The 22,084-nt window shown below is 38.7% G+C and overlaps 1 protein-coding gene across 14 annotated transcripts in view; it reads left to right on the forward strand.

Annotated features, from left to right (window-relative positions):
- The first annotated feature begins 831 nt into the window (after positions 1-831).
- Positions 832-22,084, forward strand: part of CEP152 (centrosomal protein 152) — a 90,721-nt gene continuing 69,468 nt past the window's right edge. For 7 of the 14 annotated variants that reach the window (XM_027067215.2, XM_015063443.3, XM_027067207.2 and 4 more), the window contains exons 1-8: positions 879-1,037; positions 6,660-6,756; positions 14,500-14,603; positions 14,803-14,875; positions 14,956-15,234; positions 16,626-16,791; positions 19,088-19,228; positions 20,541-20,680. In XM_027067215.2, the coding sequence (XP_026923016.2) occupies positions 6,667-6,756; positions 14,500-14,603; positions 14,803-14,875; positions 14,956-15,234; positions 16,626-16,791; positions 19,088-19,228; positions 20,541-20,680 (993 nt within the window). In that variant the 5' untranslated portion in view covers positions 879-1,037; positions 6,660-6,666. Of the gene's footprint in view, positions 1,499-1,655; positions 1,805-6,659; positions 6,757-14,499; positions 15,235-16,625; positions 16,792-19,087; positions 19,229-20,540; positions 20,681-22,084 lie in introns of those variants that run through there. The other 7 variants (XM_053224049.1, XM_027067208.2, XM_027067210.2 and 4 more) reach the window with 7 other exon arrangements.

Consider the following 22,084-nt stretch of genomic DNA (forward strand, 5'->3'; position numbering starts at 1 on the left):
GGGGTCAGTGTAGGCATCACTGGGGTGGGAAGAAAACTAGTCAGATTATGAAAAGCCTTAAACAACCATTTTTCTCCATACCATAGCAGAAAGGGTTTTCTCATATGTATGAGGAAGGTAAAAAGATATGTGAACCCGGTGCTACCAACTCCTCGATAGTCACTGGAACCCTTTAATTTGGAAGGCGGATACAGAATGGGCTTTAGTGCACACTGGACAGCACTGTCTTAAAGGACAGGTTAGCATATACCCAAGTGACGAGAACATTCACACTTGAGGAAATTCAAGTAGTGAACACACACTTGGGAAAATGTGCTAACTCATCAGTAATGAAAGCAATACAAATTCAAACAAGGCAGGACCCAATAAGCAAGAAGACAAAGTAAAATTACATCTAAGCCTGTTTGGGTGATGGGGAAGCAGGCACCTTAGAGAAGGGCAAGTGAAAAAACCTTCAAGGTAGGGGTTCGGCGGGGAAAGTGAGGGATTCTGTGTGCTGCAGCCAAAAACTGAGGTTTGGGAATTGAAAGAGCAGCGTGAGCTGTTGGGGGAACCAGGTGGTGAAGGAAGGGGCAACTGGCCCCGGACAAGTCCAGGTTCTTCCTCTCCATAGGCCTGAGGCCAGGCGCCTGGGCGTTTCTAAGTAACCATAAGCCCGCCCGCTCCATAGTCAATCATTTCGTAATTGGCTCACGAATCCACCAATGGGAGCACAGGAGGAGCTTCCCGCCACCGCTGGCGCCCGCTTTCAAACAGCCATACATTTGCAACTGCAGGTGGACTTCTCAACTAAGCTTGAGAAAGGAGGAGACTTCCGCCTCTGCGCCCCGCCCCGAGCCGGCATGGCCCCGCCCACCAGGGCAGCTTCTAGCAGGCGATTGAAGGACGAGGCTGCTCATCAATGGCCTCAGCACTTCTGAGTTCGGTTGTGACGAGGAAGGAGCTAGTAGATTAGATCCCGGGTAAGGGGGTTTGTTAGAAGTCGGTCTTTGGCCGGGGCTAGGGTTTCCCCGTGGTGATAGCATCCGTGGCCTCCGGTGAGTTTCGCTTCTCAGCTGGGCTTGGAGCTGGGGTTGGAGGAGGTGCGGTGTCCTCAGGGTTCTGGCTGAGGCTTTCCGAGGGCTGACCCGCCCCCTCCTCAAATCCGGTGGTGGTGGACTGTCCGCGGGTTGCGGGACTCAGGCTTTGACTCTGAAGTGTCATCGAGATCCCAAGTTCCTACTAATAAGTGGCGTGTGGGAAGCCCTCCTCGCGTCCTCCAGGCTGTTGGAGTAACCCCGAGACCCTATCCTGGGGACTCCCGCTGTGTCATCCTGGCGTCGCGCCTGGCTCACAGTGGGTGCCCTGTACACGTGTGTTGACCGAGTGCACGTGACGCTGGCAGCCAAAGCCAGCCAAAGCCTGCGGCTCCAAGGCGCGCCCTGTGCAGGCATTCTGCAGCTTCACTCTCGCAGTACCTAGTTATTGTGCTGTAATTGACCCTAAACGGAGTTCCTTGGTAAGGCCACTGATTTCTTGCGTCGTTCAGCCTGTTGGGTGCACTTGCTGCAATCTTCAGGCGCCCTGAATCGACTTGTCCAAGCTTCTGTCATTAGCACTGATTACAGATTATTGCCATCATTTGTGTAAATGTCTATTCTCTTTTCCTCCACCAGGTCATGTTAAATTTTGTAATCTTGAACGGGGCTTGGCAAATAATTGTTGAATAAATGACTAGGCCTCTTAAGCCTGGCTTGGCAAGTCTAAAACAGGCTAGCGTGTTCTGGCTATGTTCATTCTTGAAAGGAAGCTAGCATCTAAGCAAGTAAGTAGAATTTCCTAGGGCATTTATAAATTCCCTTTGTGCCAGTTAACCTTTCCTATCTTATAGTCAGGAACTTAAGTCCGGTTTAAGCTGAATTTCACCATATCCTTCAATGAATGGCAATTTATATGCACTTGCTAGATATGTAAATGCACTCAACTAAGTGAGAGGCTGAAATTGAAGCCATAAGAAAAGTATAAGAAACATATATAGTCTGGAAGTGCAAAAGAGTGACTAATGCCATAGGGGAACAGGAGTGGAAGGATATCTTCATCGGAGAAGAGGTTACATTACTTGAAGTAAGGTTTCCCACAGGCTGCCCATTTACCTTTCTCAGATGTACTGAATGGTCTTTGCTTAACCTCTTCTGTAGCTGCAGACTCCCGTTCATCGGTGATAACGTTTTAATAATAACAAAACAAATGAATTGATTGGTACATAGTGCTAAGCACCTTATGTTCATAATTAGTACATATTCATAATCTTTGAGGTAGGCACTATTTTTACCCACATTTTATTAATGAAACAATGGAAACCGAGTGCTCAAGTTTGCACAGCTGATAAATACAAGAGCCAGAATTGAGCCCAGGTTGTCTGCATGGGTGTCCTTATTCTTAACCACTGACAGCGGTATTGTGTTCTTTGTAATCTGAAGTCTTTTCTTTCTGTGAAATTTCTCTCAGCCTTCCTTTCTTCCTAATTTGTGCTTTACACTCTCCTCTATTGTAGAACTTTTTACTATGTATCATTGTAACTGTTAATTTATATCACTGTTTCTCTAAGGGACTGTAAGCTCCCCATGGCTGATATCATATCTTAGATACATCTAGGATATAAACGGGCACACAGTAGGTGTTGAGTAAAATTTTATTGAAATAATGAATCCTATAAGGCCACATGAATGTATCATTCATTCAACAAATATTCGTTGTGTGCCTACTATGTGTAAAACATGGGGGACAAGCATTTTATTCTGCTCTCAGCTTATAGGTTTTTGGATGAGACAAAAACAAGTGCTTTTGGTTTTTAATATTTTGTCCAACTAAACACTCATTGGTTTTCCTTCTCATTGCAAGGAGGGCAAAGAAAACAACCAGGGATGACAAAATGAGTACTGAGATTGAGACCTTCTGATCTGAGTGTTTAAAAAAAAGAAAAATACAGAACATAGTCTCATAGTCTTGTTAATAGGTTCAGAAAGAGTGATCTAGGGGCACCTGGGTGGCTCAGTCAGTTGAGCGTCCAACTTCAGCTCAGGTCATGATCTCATGGTTTGTGAGTTTGAGCCCCACATGGGGTCTGTGCTGACAGCTCAGAACCTGGAGCCTGCTTCAGATTCTGTCTCTCCCTCTTTCTCTGCTCTTCCCCTGTTCACATTCTGTCTCCCTCTCTCTCAAACATAAACATTAAAAAAAAAAAGGTGATCTATCTGGGAATAAAGTATTAACTAGTTTGCTATTAAAAAACATGCAGTGCACTTATTCTGCATCTTGATTTTTTAATGATCAGTCAGTAAATATAGAAATAGTTCATTATTTCTGTTAGTAGTATAGTATTGCCAAATTTGTTCAAAAGTATTTTACTAGGGCAAGTGTTGTTTTTCAGTAGATTAATATGGCAGTTTTCAAGATAGTTTTTGCAGTTCATGCTTTTGACCAATCATGAAGATACCTATTTCCTACAAAATAGCCACCACTAGGTGTTAATTTTTTTTTCAATTTAGTGGTTGAAAAATCATTTCATTGTTTAAATGACACTGTGAATTCTACATGAGCTTACACATCTTTTCAAGTTAATCGAGCATTTACATTAAAAAGAATTGTCATGTCAGTTGCCCATTTTAAATTTGGTTGTTTGTCTTTTTTCGGAGAGTTGTATGTTGGGACTTATTCATGTGTTTTGCAAATATTTTTCTTATACATTATTATCTTCTTTATGTTTTCATACATAATATTTGACTTGTATATGATGCCATATAAAAGGTTTTACTTTTTGTGGTTAAATTTCTGTCAAGTTTTTCCTTATGGCTTTTGGGTATACTGTCTTACTATTTATTTTTTTCTTCTAAAGCAGTCTCTTATTGTTCTGACTATTATAGTATTCAGATATGAGTATTCTCTGATAGAAGTGGTAATTAGTAGTGATTAATCAGTTGAGGAAAAGCATTAGCTTTTATTTAAAATTTTAGTTAAAATACTATTTATTTATTTATCTATCCATCCACAGTAAGTTTATCAGATTTCCCTTTATGCCTAAAATCGTTTCTTAAGGTCTTCAATTGTTTGCACTTTTGAGAAGAAAAACTTATATGTATCTTTTTTCCCCTGTCTAAAGAGATTTTGGTCTTTTCAGATATTTTCAGATTTCTTTAATGACTTGGTTTGGATTAAAAAGCCATTCAGAAAAGATACACTTTGGTCTTTTACATTCTCTTCACCTAAAAATGAAAATGCGTTGCAGAATTCACTATTCTCTGAGAAAAAGTAGCTCTTTATTTAAAATATCTGTATTTAACAATAGGCTGTTGTAAATCTGAATGCTCTTTTTTAATATTCAATGGGAATTGATGGCATGTTAGTGAAGGATTGAAAAAAAATCTCCCTTCTTTTGTCTAATACAGGAGAAGTTAACCCAAATCCATATTTTGGCTTTAACTATAAAATATCGGAAGAGGTAGAGAATACTATAAATATCAGAAGTAGGAAAGATTTTTTTTGTAAATGTTTATTTTTGAGAGAGAGAGAGAGAGATTGAGAGAGAGGGACAGGGCACAAGCGGGGGAGGGCAGAGAGAGAGGGAGATGAAGAATGTGAAGCTGGCTCCAGGCTCTGAGCTGTCAACACAGAGCCCGATTCGGGGTTCGAACTCATGAACTGCGAGCGAGATCATGACCTGAGCTGAATTCAGACGCTTAACCGACTGAGCCACCCAAACGACCCAGGAAAGATTATTTCTGCCTGGACAATTCAGGAAGATTCTTAAGGCCCGACTTAATCTAATTTCTTTTAAGGAACCAGGATTTAAATGGGCTGTTTTCATTATCTGTTGATTCTGTAGACCTGATGTTCACTTGCAATAGTGAAAAACCCTAGAGATGTGAGCTTGTGTGTTTCCCTCACTATTTCAGCTGTATTATAGGCTCTTTACATTCAGATCTCCACCTTACGTAGGTGCACAAGAAGGTTCTTGTAGCTCCTGGGTGGAGACAGGTTTAGATTCCCTAGGCTTATGTATTTTCCCTCTCAGTGAAAAAGTGCACGTGTCTCATCCTCCTTTTAGCTCTGGCACAAGAACAGAAAGGAGCGGGTCTGGTCTAAGAGGTAGAAGCTGGAAGGGTTTGTGTTGATGTAAGGAGTTTTATTTGATAAGAATCGAAAGGAATGGGCTGGTTGTAGGGACCAGAGAGGGAGGGATAAAAAAGGTGGACTGCAAATTAGAGTTTGGACAAGAAGCATAATTCAGTCCTTGAAAAGCAAAAACTCGATGTAGGGGCATTTTCAGCATTAAAATTCATATCTGTGTTAGTCTGTAATGCCATGTTTCATCTATTCTAAAGTGCAGATTTTCTTTTCAAATTTTAGTATCTACAGAGTCAGGCTGCAGTTTAAAATTAATGAGGTGTCATAATTTAATTGGCCATCTATTTTTCTTAGTGGTATAAATGGACCTGTGTGCTACCATCAAAGGTGCGTCAGGTTTGATGAAGTGGAACATCTTTTGCTTCTAGAGCTATTGGCTTACATAAAGGTTTGTGATCATAGTTCTCAGCTGTTAACATGAGGGAGCCGCGTTCTTTGTGGTCAAATGTATTTGGATTCCTGGGCCTCTGCTTCTTATTTCACTTCCAACTTAATGACATTTTAGAGCCCGAAAAAGTGCGGTGAATGAGTTGTGGCGCAGGCTCACCTCAAAGTGCATTTCCCTGGCATGCGGAAGAGTGCAGTGAATGGCAGACAGAATTAGGCGGGTAGTTGATGACGCCCACCTACCTCCTCATCAGGGTCTTTTGGAGCTTTGAAATTCTGCATCGTTTCTGTGTCGTGTCGATCCCTCAGTATAATTCCAGTCATTGGCAGGCTTCTGACTGCGCGTACTTGAAAACCCACCTCCTGCTGCTCCTTCTGCCACAGCAGAGACTGTTCTCTAGAGAACTCATGCTGTTGCTTTTGGAACAGGCACTCTACAGTGGTACAGCTTCACAGTCTTCACTTCCATTTTTCCTGACTCGTTTTTGCTAGAACCCGATTTTACCAAGCTAAAGAGCGGCACGTTTAACGCTTATATTCTGGGTGTGTGCTATATGGAGTTTCCCAGGTTGCAGATGGTTTTTGGGGCCAGCTGTTAGCTCAGAATTTAGTGGCTCTCTTTTTGTTAAAACATGACCTTTGGATTCATGATAGAGGACAAAACAAATTGTGGAGGATACTACCTTTGCCATATTTAATAAATCAAATTAGTCACTCTGGGCACATTCTTAAAATTTTTGTTTTGGCATATTTCTAGTTAATTATTTTGTGTGTGTGTGTGTGTGTGTGTGTGTGTGTGTGTGTGTGAACAAAAATCTTGCTGTCTTAGGTTATACTTTCCAGGCCACAAGAAATGTCTAGTCACAGGTTTATTAGCTTTTTGCACTTTGTTCTTTTCTATGAATTACTGCCATACAGCTCTTTCTGTGAGTCACAATTAATCTGTAAGCTTAGTCTTTATATTTGGTATACTAACCATTTGCCACGTGTGAGTTACATCCAACTTTTCCCTGGCCGCTGTCGTCTTTTGTGTGTGTGGCATCTCTTGGGTGGTTTGGCCTAGATTTTTATGGGGTGTGTAGAAACCAAGCGTCTGTCTCTTTCTACAGGAAGACCATGTCACTGGATTTTGGCAGTGTGGCACTGCAGACGCAAAATGAAGAAGAAGAAGAATATGACAAAGAAGACTATGAAAGGGAGAAAGAGGTAAGTTACTCAGAAAAACAACTAACCCAGTCTTCAACGGTTTTCTTTCCTGACCAAAATTATATCATCTTGTATCATGTTGAAGGAATATATGATTTTTTTTTTTTGGTCACCCCCTAAAAACCTGATGAGTATTTGAGCTTTTAAAAGGTGGTTGAGTGGAATGCTTCCTTTTCTGAGATAAGACTAAAACACAGTAAATGGTTAGATTCTTGAAGATCTTTTCATTTAGGAGGTACTGGTTGGCTTTGGAGGCAGACGCCTAGTTTCTAGTTGCTTGGAATAGTGCCTCAAACAAGTCCAGCCAGGTTCTTTGCTTCAAGTAAGTAGCTTATATCCTCGTGCAGGCAGACCATAAACAAGTGAATTAAGTAATTCGAGTGAGTGATAATTTAGCACCGATAAGTGATAGGTAAACAAAATAGAGTGATATTAAAGCAACTGGTAGGGCACTGATGAGGGAAGGTCTTTTGGAGGAGGAAATGCCTGAGCTGAGACTTGAGTCGTGAGGAGCAGCCATGCAGAAGCCTGAGGAAGAATATTCTAGGCCAAGACACCCACAGAGCATGAAGCCCTATATCTCTGCAGAACAGCCAGAAGGATGTGGTATGGGGATTGTGGGACCGAGGGGTGAGGGTGCAGATAGGGTGAAGAGGTGAGCTAGGGCCAACTCATTGTATGTCATGGTAAGATGTTTGTATTTTATTCTAGGAGCAGTGGGAAGTCAGTGGAGGATTTTAAGCAGGGAAATGGTATCTGATCATATTGTTTAATGATCTTACTGTATGCTGCGTGGTGAATAGACCCAAGGAGAAAGGGAGTAAAAGGAGGAGACTATATTTTATGTCCATATATAAGAGTTGAACAGAATTCCTGGCACATGGTAATGTTCAGGAAATGGTGGCAATAGTAGTAATAGCAATTGGTGAAAGTCAATTTGATAGGATTGTTTTTAGTTTGACTCAAATTTCTTGATTGACGATGATGATAGGCTCTTTTTGTGTTGAGACTATGCTTGATATGATCCATTTTCTAATATATAAAACAATCCTTTTTAATCATTACTGTGAACCGTTAGTATTAACAGGAAGCAGAGAATAGGGTCAGTTGCCCATGTAGCTGGCAGTAAGTAGAGTTAGGATAGAGATAGAAAACTGGCAGCTCGGTGGATTTTTGTCCATAGACGATTTGTGTTGTTTGGCTGCACAGTGTTTTTCAAAGTTCAATCTATGTTTAAAGATTGGAATATTTCATGTAACAACCCAGAGTTTCTGGCTTGTCTTGAAACGTCCTAAGCCCCGGCCACATGTGGCTGTGTCTGCACATGGCAGCAGGCAGGCTGGATCTGAGCAGTGGCTGTCCCTTCCCAGCTGGCCACAATCCTCTCGCACCAGCGTGGGCTTATGCACTTGCAGGCTTCGCTCCTGTCAATTCTGTGCCAGGTCACGGAGGGCATTGGAGTCCGTGACCCTGGCCGGGGTTTCCGGATTTTGACAGGGTCCTTCCATAGCAGTTGTAGGGGTGAGGGTTTTCTGTTACTTTGTGAACTCACAGCATGAGGTTTTCATGACCCTGATGGCTTTGGATAGTTTGCTGGAATTTAGCTACTGGGATTCTTGAGGGGATCAGTTTAAGTAATTATTATAGTAGACTTTAAAGAAGAAGAAAAAATAATCTGACAGGTGAGTTTTCATTGGAAAAGATATTAGAGAGATGGTTAGGGTATTAGAGGGAACTAATTAGAGATGTATTGTGTGGTGACAGTTTTAAAGGGGACGTTAGTTACAGAGGAAATAGATTCTAAGTATATAGAAAATAGACATAGGGATCATTTCTTGATAGGTTATACCCTGGGATAGGGAATTTCCAGAAAAAAAGGAGCTCCTAAGAAGTGAAGTACCTAAGAATGAGTGTTTCTAGCAGAGTAGAAGAAAATACATAGCCAACTTGACTGTAACATGATGAATATGTTTCGTGTTAGTAAACAGTGTTTTTGCCTTTTTTTCTTTAATTGTGGCAAGGGTAGAAGTGAGATCACAGGCTGTAGGGTTTCAGATTCACCAACAAAATTCAGGGTTATTGATAAAAACTCAGCTCATGTGTATGTCATCACTGCAAGTTAAAATGGTAAATTGGCTGATTGAACCTAAGTTTGTTTGCATATCCAGAGTCCATTCCAACCTCCTTAGTCTGTCTGACCCTATCGTAGCAGAACTTTTCACAGCCTTGCGAGGTTTAAAGAAAAGAGTGGTCTTTTCCTGCTCCCTGGTTGATAGCTTTGGGATTGATAGCTGGGTTATAAGCGTTAGTAGTTGGCTAATGCATATTGCTTTCTCTACTTAGTGAATCGCTTGGTATTCGATTCACTTATGTAGGAGGAGTGTCTGCATCCCTGAGGATGTAGGGCCAAGCAGGCTATATTGGACTTATAGTCTTCTCTGCTCAGGATTTGTGAGATCCTCTTTGTAAATGGTAGAATAATCCTGATTTTGACCTTTTGGTGTGAATGATGAGTTCCTGAGTTTAATTTTGGTCCTTTGGGATCAGTTGGGATTTTGTCCACACTTGCCTATAAATCTGTGAATAAGCCATAGTCAAGTTCCATCTTCCATGCCATCCAAATAGCAGCTCTACAATTATGATCTTGCCTTTTTCATTTCTGTTCCCTCCATTGGTTTGCATTGAAGAGCAAGGGGAGGAGGTCCATTTAATCTTCAAAAAAGGAAAGTATTTAGTAAGTGACTCAGTAGTCAGAGGACATTTAGACCAGTAGAACCTCAAACCACAGAGGTCTAAATATGTGATTAGACCCATATTTTTAAAAAATCTCCAGGAGTTTCACAGAAAAGTAAGGCACTATAATCATTTCTAAATTACTTCAGTTCCTAATGGTATAATGGTAAAAGTTTGGGTACTGTGGGCCAAGGCATAGCAGAGAAGAAGTGTATAACCTGTAGCCTCATCCAGTCTTTGACCCAAAACTCCATCTTCTACAGAGTAAACAGAGCAGATTACGGTGCAGCTGAGTGAGGGTGATGATACCAGGGAGATATGCTGTCATGTTAATTAATATTCATATCACTGATATTTCTTACAACTTGTTGGATCACATTACTTTCTTGCTGTACCATTTGAGAATTATGGATGTACTTGTCCCCCTTGCTACTTAAGTGGACCTCATCCAAAGTATTCTAGGCAAACTTTTACTTGTAAAGCTGGAAAAGTGGAATTCAAAAGTTCTTCTGTTAACTCATTCATAATTGTAACAATGTGATTTTTCAAAATACTTGTCACTTAAGTCAGTGTGCTTTGTGATTTCATCATGGGTTATTATAGAGTTGTTATTGTTGTGATAGGAGTGGTTACAAGCTCCAGAGTTACTGGTAACCCTACAGTTTAAGGTAGATTGTCACTTGGGATCTCACAGGTTGCTGGAATACATGTGAACTTGTAGTATTACCGGAAACAGCTCTGTGATTATTGCTTTGTTCTCCATATATGAGTATGTATTTTGGAGCTGGTGGTTTGGGGAAGAAGTACTAGTAATCTGTGCTATCAAGATAATACTTGCTGATGATAGTTCATTTAGTAATGTTAGATTTGAAGCCTGGAAAATGATCTTGAGTAGAAATGTAGGTGCTTTAAGAAGCAGATGGCAGAGAGAAGCTTGCACCTGGCCATGCTGATTTGAGTCCATTTGGTTTTTATGTCAGTGCTTCTCTAATAGAATAATAAAGCTCATTTGAGCTTTTTGAAATCCTGTGTTTTAAAGAGGTAGGGTTTCCACTGCAAAGCCTTTCTTCTACTTTCTAACTGCCTTGTTTGATGTAATTATAGGAACAGTTTGACATTTTGTCCCCACTAGAGGGGGTTGTGAAGCCAGTATTTGTTTACATTTTATATTATTTGACGTATTTAGTGGAATTTTCTTGTCATCACCTGAGAAAATCAAAGAAACAAATGGTTCAGTATTCATATGGTAGATATTTTTCTTTAGCAGTTTCTTATACTTTATCTGGATTATGCCTTTGAATGTTTCTTATATAGGTATTTTTCAGGGACTGTCACAGTGGAAACAAAAACCTAAGTCTGGCTGAGTGTGGTTTGATCATATACAAATAGGTAGACATAAGTGTCTTCCAGTGACCAACAAAATGTCACGTAGAAGAAAATTGGAGTGGGAATGGGGAGATTCAGGTTCTGGTGTGGGCTCTGGGACCGTAACTCTTTTCCTGGGCATGCTCCTTACCTTCTCCGGGTCTTGCTTTGCTCCCCTTTAGAAGGGGAGATGTGGGTTGGGAGGAGCTCCAGTGTTCCTTCCAGGCCTGGAGTTTTGTGTCATCTGTAGGACAGCCAATATTTGTTGAGCAAATGCTGCCATATTTCTTTTTCAGATATGTGGCGATCTAGACACAGTCTTTCCCACTAACATAAAATTTATTTAATTAATGGAATGGATTTAAAAAAAAAATTCTGCCTGTAGTATAAATCATAAACTAAAACTCTGGCTGCCACGTTATTTGGCCCTTCATCATTCCCACATTGGGCCATTTCAAGGATGCTTTTAACTTGGCTCTTAGGTTAAAATGAAGATTCTGCTTAGTGTGTATCCATGAAAGCGTTCTGTAATAATTCACATTTTAACATATCAGAATCTTTTCAGTGTGTTTGTGAGGTAACCTGTTCAAAAGGCATATGAGTGTTGGCTGTTCCATTTGTTGCTTTTCTCCTGGGAAAAGATGTGAAGATGTGTGGCAAGTAATTCATGCTTTCATGAATGTTGAAGATTACAGTCTCTGAAGACAGTCTGTTTAGTTAGGTTGAAAACCCTAGCAAAAAGTTTACATGTTTTCTGTTTTACATTCCCCCTAAACATAGGCTGTTTGGGTGTTCTGCATGACTTATTGCAAAGTGTTTTGCTGCTCAAGTTCTTTGAGTAAAATGCCCTCAGGTTTTTCTTTCTTTTTAGGAAAGAAAGCTGTGAAGTAGCAAAGAGAGAGGAGTTTATGGAATGGCTTAGAATGCATTTCAGTAGAGGCCTTAGCAATGGCAAATTATCTTTTTTCTATGGGAAGGTATCTTTAATGATTAAACTCAGTTGACACACAATAATATCCCACTGAAAAGATTACATTTGCAACCCAAAAGCAATCTGTTGAATTTGAAAGTAATGAGTGGAATTAAATGTTGTAATTTATAAAGAGTGTTCTCTTTGCCCTTGAATCTGTATTTGGTAGCGAGGTGGGTTCTTTAATGAGGAAAATTTATAGTTTATAAAATTCTCTACTTGGTATCATGCTAAGTTGATCTGGTAATTCTGTGTTTTATGGCGAAATTCAATGACCGAAAGCAAAATCTATTTGACAGTGTATATGAGAAGGGCACACTTTGATCCTGGGAATGGAAGCCTTGGGGGTGGGATTTTTGTTCCCGAATGCCCTTATTAGGGGGACTCACCTCATTTAGCTTCTTTCTGTCCTGAAAGTTATGGAAGCCAGGAATATGGCCCAACTATGCCAAAGAACTTCAGGGAAAATTTTTTTGAAGGTGAATGAAACGGTTTCAAAGTGTTAGCATATCTGTAAAATATTTTTTAAGAAACTAAATACTATAGGGATGATTTTGCTAGTTGTTAAGTTCATCTATGGATCCAGAAGCATTTTGATGAACTTTCTACTTATGCTCAGATTAATTTTTCTCCGTGGATGCCAGTTGTGTTACTTTTGTGGTGTCACAAAGAACTGCTTAATTATTGTATAGCTTTTTCTATCTTGGTAAGAGGAAAAAATGTACTATTCCGATGTCCCTGTCAAGGTTCCCCTTAATGATAAGACTATGTACTTGAACCTCACTGAAGGTTTACAAGAAAATATTCTTTCTGTACAGGAGTCCTTACTTGATGTAAGTATAAGAGATTTATTTTCTTGGTATTTTTCTCTGGGTAGTATGTGGGGGTAGTCTTTTTCCTTAAAGCAGTGGTACATAATTATAGACAAAACAAGTTTGACTACTTTAAAAGACATCATATATGATTTTTGCTTAGTGAATTTTGTGTCTTTCTCAAATCACTTTGCTACCTTTCACTTGAGGCATGCATGTAGTATACTAATAGGTTGATGTGTTTTGTTTCATTTTTAGTGTTTCTTTTTCTTTATATCTTTGGATCAAATCTGATATGGCTAATTCTCAAAAAGGTTTTTCAATTATCCAGCATGAGCAGGTGGCCAATAAATCAAGGTCTTGGTTGTTCATATTAATATCGAATAAATTTTGGGACAAAGTTAACTTTTCACTGGAATAGAATAAGAATGTTTTTCTCATGTTTCATTTTTAAAGAACAACATGGGTTGAGAAAATTAAAAAAAAATAATACAGTGAATATTAGAAATATATGTGGGGTGAGGAAATATCCCCCTCCCCTCCTCATATACCCCATTTCCATTCCCCAATTTGACTTCTCCAAAATTCAGTTAACAATTGGAGTATTCGTTTGAGACCTTTCTTAGAATATTTTTATTTAACTTTATATATATGTATTTTATTTCAGAAGGTTTTTGATTATAAATGTAATACTCAGACATGTTTTATAGCTATATTTCATTCCTTCTATTCTAAGGACAGAGAAATGGGGAAAAAAACTTGCTCTAGACTAAGAAGCATCTTGTTTTGTTTCCTCCAAGGTTTTACAGAGTATTTAATATTTTTAAAACACACTCACATTATGTAATTTTATGGGATTCATTTATGTGCTGCGGAGGACTCAGTCAACTTGTTAATTTAACCGGTGCTTAATTTTAATGAGAAATCATGATGATGATTTCAGTTTGCTTCTATTTAATAATATTTGAATCTTCTGATTGTTATCACTTTTAAGACATTATATTGGAAATTGAAGAAAGACATTTACAGATACTGAAATTCAACAAATTAGACAGTTTCTTCATCTCTTAATCATGGTTTATTTTGAAACTTAAATGAATTTGTTTTTATCTAGTTTTTATAGGCGGGATGTTAAAGGTGTGATTTATCTAGAAAAACATTGCAGAGTGAGGTCAAATGCTTTTATGTCAGTTTTGGAGTTATGCTTTTGAGAGTGCTACCTGTGGAAAAGTGGACTTAAAACTCTTGTTTTTATTCAACTGTTTTACAAGAGCTGAAGCATCATGTATCTTTTCATCATTGGAATTAGACACCAGTCTGCTAACTAATCACTCTCCAAGGGGTTTCTGTCACATTATTAGAGCTTTTAAGGGCTTCCAGGCCACCTGCCGCTGCTGCTGGAACTACTGTTTTTACCACCTGGCCCAAGTAGAGCTGGCTCCTCAGGCTCCCATGGGGAATGTGTGATTGTCAAGTCCCCACCTTCTGATTACTGGTCAAACAGGATTCTGAGACTCAAGTCTGCCCTGTGGTAACATAATACGGTGATTGTACCATTATCATGACTTCCTGTGTGTCTATAAAGAAGTTTTAAAATTCTGTTGTAATGTATGTGTGTTTTCATCTAAGACTTCTGTAGGAAAACGTGTAAATCCTTCTAGTGTAAATCCTGATATTACGCATTCCCCTGTTCCCCACATGAAATGATGAACATAATGTGTGTGGAATTTAAAACACTTATTAAATGGAGAAATTAGGAACTTCTTTGTCTTCTAAAGTCAAAATCATGCTTTCCAAGGCAGCTTTGGCTTGAGTTTAAATGTTTAAGTCAGTGTGATGTTGATGCTGGCTCTCCTGTCTTAGTTGCAGCAGCTACTCACTGACCTACCTCACGACATGCTGGATGATGACCTGTCCTCCCCTGAACTCCCCTACTCGGACTGCAGCGAGGACGGCACAGAGGGCGAGTAAGGGCCGGAAATCACTTTCACTCATATATTACAATACCCTAAGACTCTTTTGATTCTCTGTAGGCAATAATGTACATGATTATAAAATTGTAAACTGATTCTTAGAATTTTTGGTGAAGGTTGGAGGGAAAACATGTTAAAATCTTGGGAGTTCTCTGTGATAGGCTCTAAATCTAAAGTATCGATTTTTCTCAAGACCGCATCGCTCTGAGCAATTGGAGATGAACTGGTATGAGCATCAAGTGCTGCCTAAATCTCAAAGTGGAAGTGTAAGTATCTGGTGGATGATGACTTTGGTGAGGGCGGGACTAGATCTTAGTGCCTTTGTTTTACTTTTGTTATCTACTAGGACTATAATGAGATTCGTGATGTATATACTGGAGAGAAAAGTGGCAATGGCTGGGAAGACAATCAAAATAAAGCTGACGACCAGCATGCTGGGTACCATCCTAACGAAGTTGGAGATGAAGGCGGAAGTGGTTACAGTCCTCCAAGTAATTATGAACAGACCGATTTATATCACCTTCCTGAAAACTTTAGGCCATATACCAATGGTCAGAAGCAGGAATTTAATAGCCAACCAACTAATATAATTAAATTTTCAGATCCTCAAAGGAATCATTTCCAGGTATTGTAAGAACTGGACTTTCAGGAATTCATGTGTATGTGTGTACACATTTGCTTGTGTGTGTTTATTTTTAAAATGTATATAAGTGCAATAGTAAGCTTTATTTTAAGTACAAAAAGTCCCGAGAGTGCTTTTATTCAGGCTCATGCTGAATTAGTCATGCTGTTTTCTGTTTACAATCCATTCATGATCTGAAGGTAGAATTTTAAAATAAGAGGCTTTATAGAAACAGTTAAATATTAAAAGTTAGGTTTGCCAAAGAATCACCTCGCTTACTGCTGCTTCTGGCTTCTACTGTGTCACCGTGCTTCAATGAGAAGCTATGTTCAGGTATGTTGATGTAATTTTAAAGTGGTAAATCTATGTAGGTGACACCATTTAGTTAACCTTGATTTTCTAGCTCACTGCCTCTGTAACAGATTTTAGGTAGAACACTTCAAAGCTGATACCTGTTTTGCAATGGTACGACAGTAGACAGGATGAATCTTAAGGAAAGAAACACTTTTGTTTTTCTTTTTTTTTCTTTTTAGCCCTGGGAGAGTTTAATGAGATAAGACCTTAGGATCTAGGTAGCTGCTTCTTAGATTTTCTCAGTGACATTGATTTTGCCAGTAGCTTTTCCTCTTTTTGCCAACAGCTATTTTATGTCACCCAATGAGAGGATGACTTTTTGGTCCTTTTAACGTGGTCATTTTCTCTTCTATTTCTATGGAATGTTAATTATTCCACAAGTATTATTGAATATTTATTACATACGAGGTATTGTATCACATGTTCTTGTTATTGAATGTGTACATTTTTATGTTCCCCAGATATTGGCATCATCTAAATCATTCTTAAATATTTCTATATGATCTTACTGGAATTCTTTTTTTTGTTTGTTTGTTTTTAACGTTTATTTATTTTTGAGACAGAGAGAGACAGAGCATGAACGGGGGAGGGACAGAGAGAGAGGGAGACACAATCGGAAGCAGGCTCCAGGCTCCGAGCCATCAGCTCAGAGCCCGATGCAGGGCTCGAGCTCACGGACCGTGAGATCGTGACCTGAGCTGAAAGTCGGACGCTTAACCAGTCGGCGCCCAGGCTTAACCAGAGCCACCCAGGCGCCCCATCTTATTTTCAGAGTGTTCAGAATTCTTGAGTGTTATTTATGGAATTGGCCCCATTATATTTTCAGAAGTGCAATTAAGATACATAAAATTATATATTGCAGACTTTGAGTTAACGTTGTTAAATAACTATAAGTGGTATTTTTAAGCGAAGATGTATGTATAAAGTTTGTAATTGTACCACAATTAAATTTCATGACAAAATTGAAGTATTTGATTCAGATCATTTTCAAAGAAAAGGCCAAATCATGATTGTCAATTTCATTTATCATCTTATAATAGCAATTTGGTATATCACAAGGCCCCAGTTGTCAAGCCTTGGAACCATATAAAGTGACATATAAACCTTATCAGTCTTCTGCCCAGAATGATGACTCACCAGCCCAGGAGATAGCGGGAAGTGACACATTTGAAGGCCTGCAACAACAGTTTTTAGGAGCTAATGAAAGTATGTATCAAGTTTATATTTATTTCTTAACATAATTGGAGAATTTTTGAAAACTTTGGACATGTTCAAGAATTGTTTTTTTTTTAAATATGATAATGGAGTTGTGTTTTTTTTTTTTTTTAAAGTCCCCTTATTTTTAGAAATCCTGAAGTATGTATGAATAAACTGATATGAAGTCTTGGATGTACTTTAAATAATATGTTGTTTGGGGTAATGTTGGGTGGAGATGTAGCTGAAGGAAGACTGGCCATGAGTTCATAATTGTTGAATCTGGGTGATGGGTCTGTGGGATTCATTGCACTCTTCTCTCTACCTTATATATTTGAAACTTACTATAATAAAAGATTAATAGAACTTCTTCTCAACTGTACGTTTCAGTCATTCTAGTTGGTAAAGACTTTTCATTAGATACATATTTTTCTTATTTTTCTTACTGAAGTCTAATTTAGAAAATGAACTATAGTTTTCTCTTCAATCTAAGATTTTTTATTACCACACAGAAATGTAATTTAGTAATCAGCCATTATCATCTTTTTTCTTTTAATTTTTTAGAGTTATAGTGTAATAATTAGACAACTCTGATATAAAGTACTTAATTGTTAAGAATTTAAACTGGAGTTATCTCAGGGTTAGTCATGTGGCACTTGCCAAAAAAAGAATTCCTCATATATAGTGCATGTATAAATATGGGAGTGAGAAGTGTGACTGGAGAATGTTGAGGAGATGAAGCCTCCAAAACCAAAAGGCAGAACTTAGGCTGCGACTGAAACACCCGAAAGAGTGTTTCATACGCTTCGCTTTTATTGTCACACTCTCCGACATGTGAGATAACTTCTAGTTATTATGCATGTGGAAGAGCCAGTGTGATTCTAAGTGTGACAGCAAGTTTTTTGTTTGTTGTACATTCAAGAAGCAGGGGGAAGGTCATTTTGGCTATTCTGGGTTCCCTGGGCTACACCAAGGAAATTGGACTTCATGCCCCACCTTCAGAGAGCTATGTCCACCATACACGTGGGCTGCAGGACAGTTCCAGGGGGAGCCAGGCTTCAGTTTCCCCTGAAGGCGTCCATGGCAAATATGGGGACCCCTTCTTTGTTCAGAAGGTGCTGTGGAATGAGGAGATGAGGAAGTGGACAGCGTGTGTGGCATAACTGGCTTGGGCTGAGTAAATAAGCATCACGCCAGTGGCCTGACATCTTGGTATTTGCTCTTCCAGCTGCACTGTGTTCAGTTACATTTCTGTCTCTCGGCCTTTCTGCACATATAACCTTACATCAGTTTCTTAACAGTCTGCATTTTATCAAGTCGGTTCATTTATTTATTTATTTTTGTTTAAGTAAGTTACACATTTGCCTAAATTTGACATTTGGAAGTTAATGAAATAACCTAATGGCATGGTAGTGCTGAATTTAGTGATTACAGTTTAGCAACAGTAGTTAAAAAAAATGACTTTGGAGAGAGGTGTGGCCTGTAGATTGCTAATTCCTGAGCTACGTCCGTTTTTTAGTCTGACTTGTAACAAAGTTTCCAGTCTTCAGGGTTTTCTTTTGGTCTTAACCATTTTTCTTTTAAAAAAGAAGATTGTGTTGGTTGTTAGCAAGTAGAGGCATTGTTCTAGTAGAAAATGAAGAATGTGTGTCATTTTGTTGTTGAAGTACTATCCTTCTCCTACACGTCATTTTTTTCTTTTCCCCCCAGTCATTTTTAAGTGGTCCCTAAAATGACTTGAATCATTTCTGAAAGAAGACCTCAAAATTCTTTATTAATCTGTTCATTTATTAACGCGACAGTTATGTGTTGCCATGAACGTGAATACAATTTAATTCCCACTCCTGTTTAAAATAAATTTTGAGAAGGATGTCTAGAAATTTTCTTTAGAAATGGCTTTATAGAAGCTGATGTACTTTTTTTTTTCAATTTTATGAGAGCATAGAACTCTATTCCATTGTAATTGGTATATGCATATCTTTAATTAGTCAAAATGGTAGTGATTCAGGGTTCTACTCTAGACCAGACTTTTAAACATGTCTGGCAGTGACCACAGTAAGAAGTACATTTTTTACATTGTGTTGAGGTCTTATAATATATACCTATGTAAATAAGTATCTATAACTAAAACACAAGTTTCACAAAATAATCATTATTCATACTACATGATGCACTCTGATACATTATCGTCTTTTTTTTTTAATGCTAGTTGCAATCAATTGAATTGATTTCATGATACTGAGTTGTATCCACAAATTTACATTTGTGTTTGCTTTTATCTAATAAATTGTCTTTAATTTCAATGCAGATTCTGCAGAAAATATGCAGATTATCCAACTTCAGGTTCTTAACAAAGCAAAAGAGAGACAACTAGACAACTTAGTTGAAAAGTTAAATGAAAGTGAGCATCAAATTAGATATCTGAATCACCAGCTTCTGATAGTCAAAGGTAAGATGACACCTGTTGGGTGCTGTCATTTATGAGGTGCACTAGAGCTACAGATCTTGTTTCTGAGAGCCTCACTTTAAATATGAAGCTTAGAGGGGCGCCTTGGTGGCTCAGTCGGTTGAGCGGCCGACTTTGGCTCAGGTCACGATCTTGAGGTCCGTGAGTTCAAGCCCCGCGTCGGGCTCTGTGCTGACAGCTCGGAGCCTGGAGCCTGTTTCGGATTCTGTGTCTCCCTCTCTCTGACCCTCCCCTGTTCATGCTCTGTCTCTGTCTCAAAAATAAATAAACGTTAAAAAAAAAATAAAAAAATAAATAAATATGAAGCTTAGAGAGTGGACGCCCTAGGTCGGAGGGCTCATAATGAGTCAGAATGAAACAAAAACCCAGGACTTTTGACACCTGGCCTTGGATTACTTCTCTCCAGAACATATTATTTCGAGATCCTCATTTTCTCCCTCTTACTCTTCTATCAAGCTTTTAGAATCAGTGAACATTCTTTATGCTGGTAGCATTCTGTCCTAATAAGTTGTTGACTCCTTATGTAGTTTACCTTGGATGAAGTATTCCAATTCCCAAAGAGACTTGTGTTTAGTTTGCAATACATTTTCTAAGCCTACAAATTAACATAAGATTTGAGTCCAAGTAAGAGTTAGTGATCCTGAACTCCTTTGGAAGTGCCAAGGAGAAAATGGAGTCATTGCTGGGAAAAGCACATAGAGTAAACACAGATTCAAATTGTAATTGCTTACTCTTCATGATTTCTGTAGTTTTGGTCAATGTTGAACTTTTCATTTGTAGAATAATTTTGTGACTGAACTCGAACTTGTTTCATACATAATTGATAGTGAAAAGGTCTTTTTCTGTAATGCTCATAAAATTTCTTTTGAGAGAAGAACTTGTGAACGGTTACAGTAAAGTATGTGGGAAGAATTTAAGATTAGGTGAATTTAAGAGTTCATTGCAAGTACATATAAAAAGTTAATAGTCCTCAGATCCCTTCTTTGATTAACAGAGATTTGTCACATCTATGTAGTTTCTCAAGTAAACAAATGCTGAAATCATTGTTAGGAAATCTTGTGGTTCCCAAAGGGAAGATTTTTGAAGGAAGTGGTTGTGTTTCTCTCAGTTTTTTTGGTGTCACTCAGGCATTCTTTTTTGGAGCTTTCCTGGTTTTCTCTAAATCCGCTGAAGTTCACTATCTAAACGGAACAGAACATTTGTATGATATGGATCTGATATTTGATAGAGATTGTTACAATCGGGGTCCCTGTACAGTAACTTATTATTTATGTAAACATTTTTAATGTTCTAGATGAAAAGGAAGGTTTGACCCTCAGCCTCCAAGAATCACAGAAACTGTTTCAGAATGGAAAAGAGAGAGAGCTACAACTTGAAGCACAAATAAAAGCACTGGAGACCCAAATACAAGCGTTAAAAGTGAACGAAGAACAGGTAAATATTTTATCATGATTACTTATGGTAAAAGGTTATTTATTAATTGCTTAGCTTTTGGTATCGTAGGGCTAAATTTAGAAGAACCTTGAAGTTGATACCTTCTTCTACCATAAGCTTGCTTTTGTTTCCCTTACCTTGGAGGAATGGTGCTCCCATCCACCCAGTTATCTGTGTACCAGATAGAAGTCTGGAGGAGACCTCAGGTCCTCTGTCCTCTTTCATCCAGTCAGCTACTATGTTCTGTTGAGTCTCCTCATTTCTGTCTGCATGTCCCTGATTCAGGATTTTTACCATCTCTAGCAAAAATCTCTTAAATAGTCTCTAGTCTTTTACCCCTTCTCCATATTCTCTCTTATGGCCCTCTGAGTCATGTTTCTAAAATATGATCATCTTTCCTTTGCTTAAAGCCTGTCAGTGACCTCGCTTTACTTGTGGGATGAAGTGTGACATTGAAATGGCCATCTGATCCTTGCCTACCTCTTTCTTTACTCTCCTCAAACTCAGCAGTGTATTTGTTGGTTTTTTTTTTACATTTTTTAAAAGTTTTTATTTATTTTGAGAGACAGAGGGCAAGTGGGGGAGGGTCAGAGAGAGGAGACAGAATCCCAAGCAGGCTCCACGCTGTTCATGCAGATCCCAACGCGGGGCTCAAATTCACAAACTGTGAGATCATGACCTGAGCCAAAATCAAGAGTCAGATGCTTAACTGACTGAGCCATCCAGGCGCCCCTGTTTGTTGTTTTTATGTTCTCATATATACCCTCTCTCCTCTCTGGAAGGTCCTTTCTACAACACAGTGCTATTTGATTAATAAGCTCCTTCTTTTCCTAAGTTTCCCCTGTCTTCTTTTTGCCTGGCACATAATAGGTGGTCAGTATATGTTGAGTGAGTGTTGTTGAACATTGACGTGACCTGTACATGTTTTTTCTTATATATTTCTCTGTTCCTGCTCTGATACTAACACAACTATAGCGTTACAGTATGTCTTGAAATTTGGATAACAAGGGCTACTGGTGGTATTCTTTAAAAATTTTGTAGCTCTTTTTTACATTTCCTTTTCTAGATTTTGCATATCAACTTTTTATGTTTGTAAAAAGATCTTGTTGGGATTTTGATTAGTGAGGCATTGTGTTTACTTTATAGACGAGTTAATCAAATTTTGGAAGAGGTCAAATTACTTGCCCAAGATTACAAAGCCAGTTATTGACGAAGCAGCAAAACTGAAATTTCCTGACTCCGGTACACGTGCCTTTCAAGTTGTGGCACAGAGGCACCTGGCGAATTCTGTCAGTGGAGCATGTAACTCTTGATCTCGGGGTTGTGGGTTTGAGCCCCATGTTGGGTATAAAGATTACTTAAAAATAAAATCTAAAAAAATTAAATAAAAAAAATAAAGTGGCA

Source organism: Acinonyx jubatus, chromosome B3 (genome assembly GCF_027475565.1).
Source record: "Acinonyx jubatus isolate Ajub_Pintada_27869175 chromosome B3, VMU_Ajub_asm_v1.0, whole genome shotgun sequence".
Taxonomy (NCBI): Eukaryota; Metazoa; Chordata; class Mammalia; order Carnivora; family Felidae; genus Acinonyx; species Acinonyx jubatus.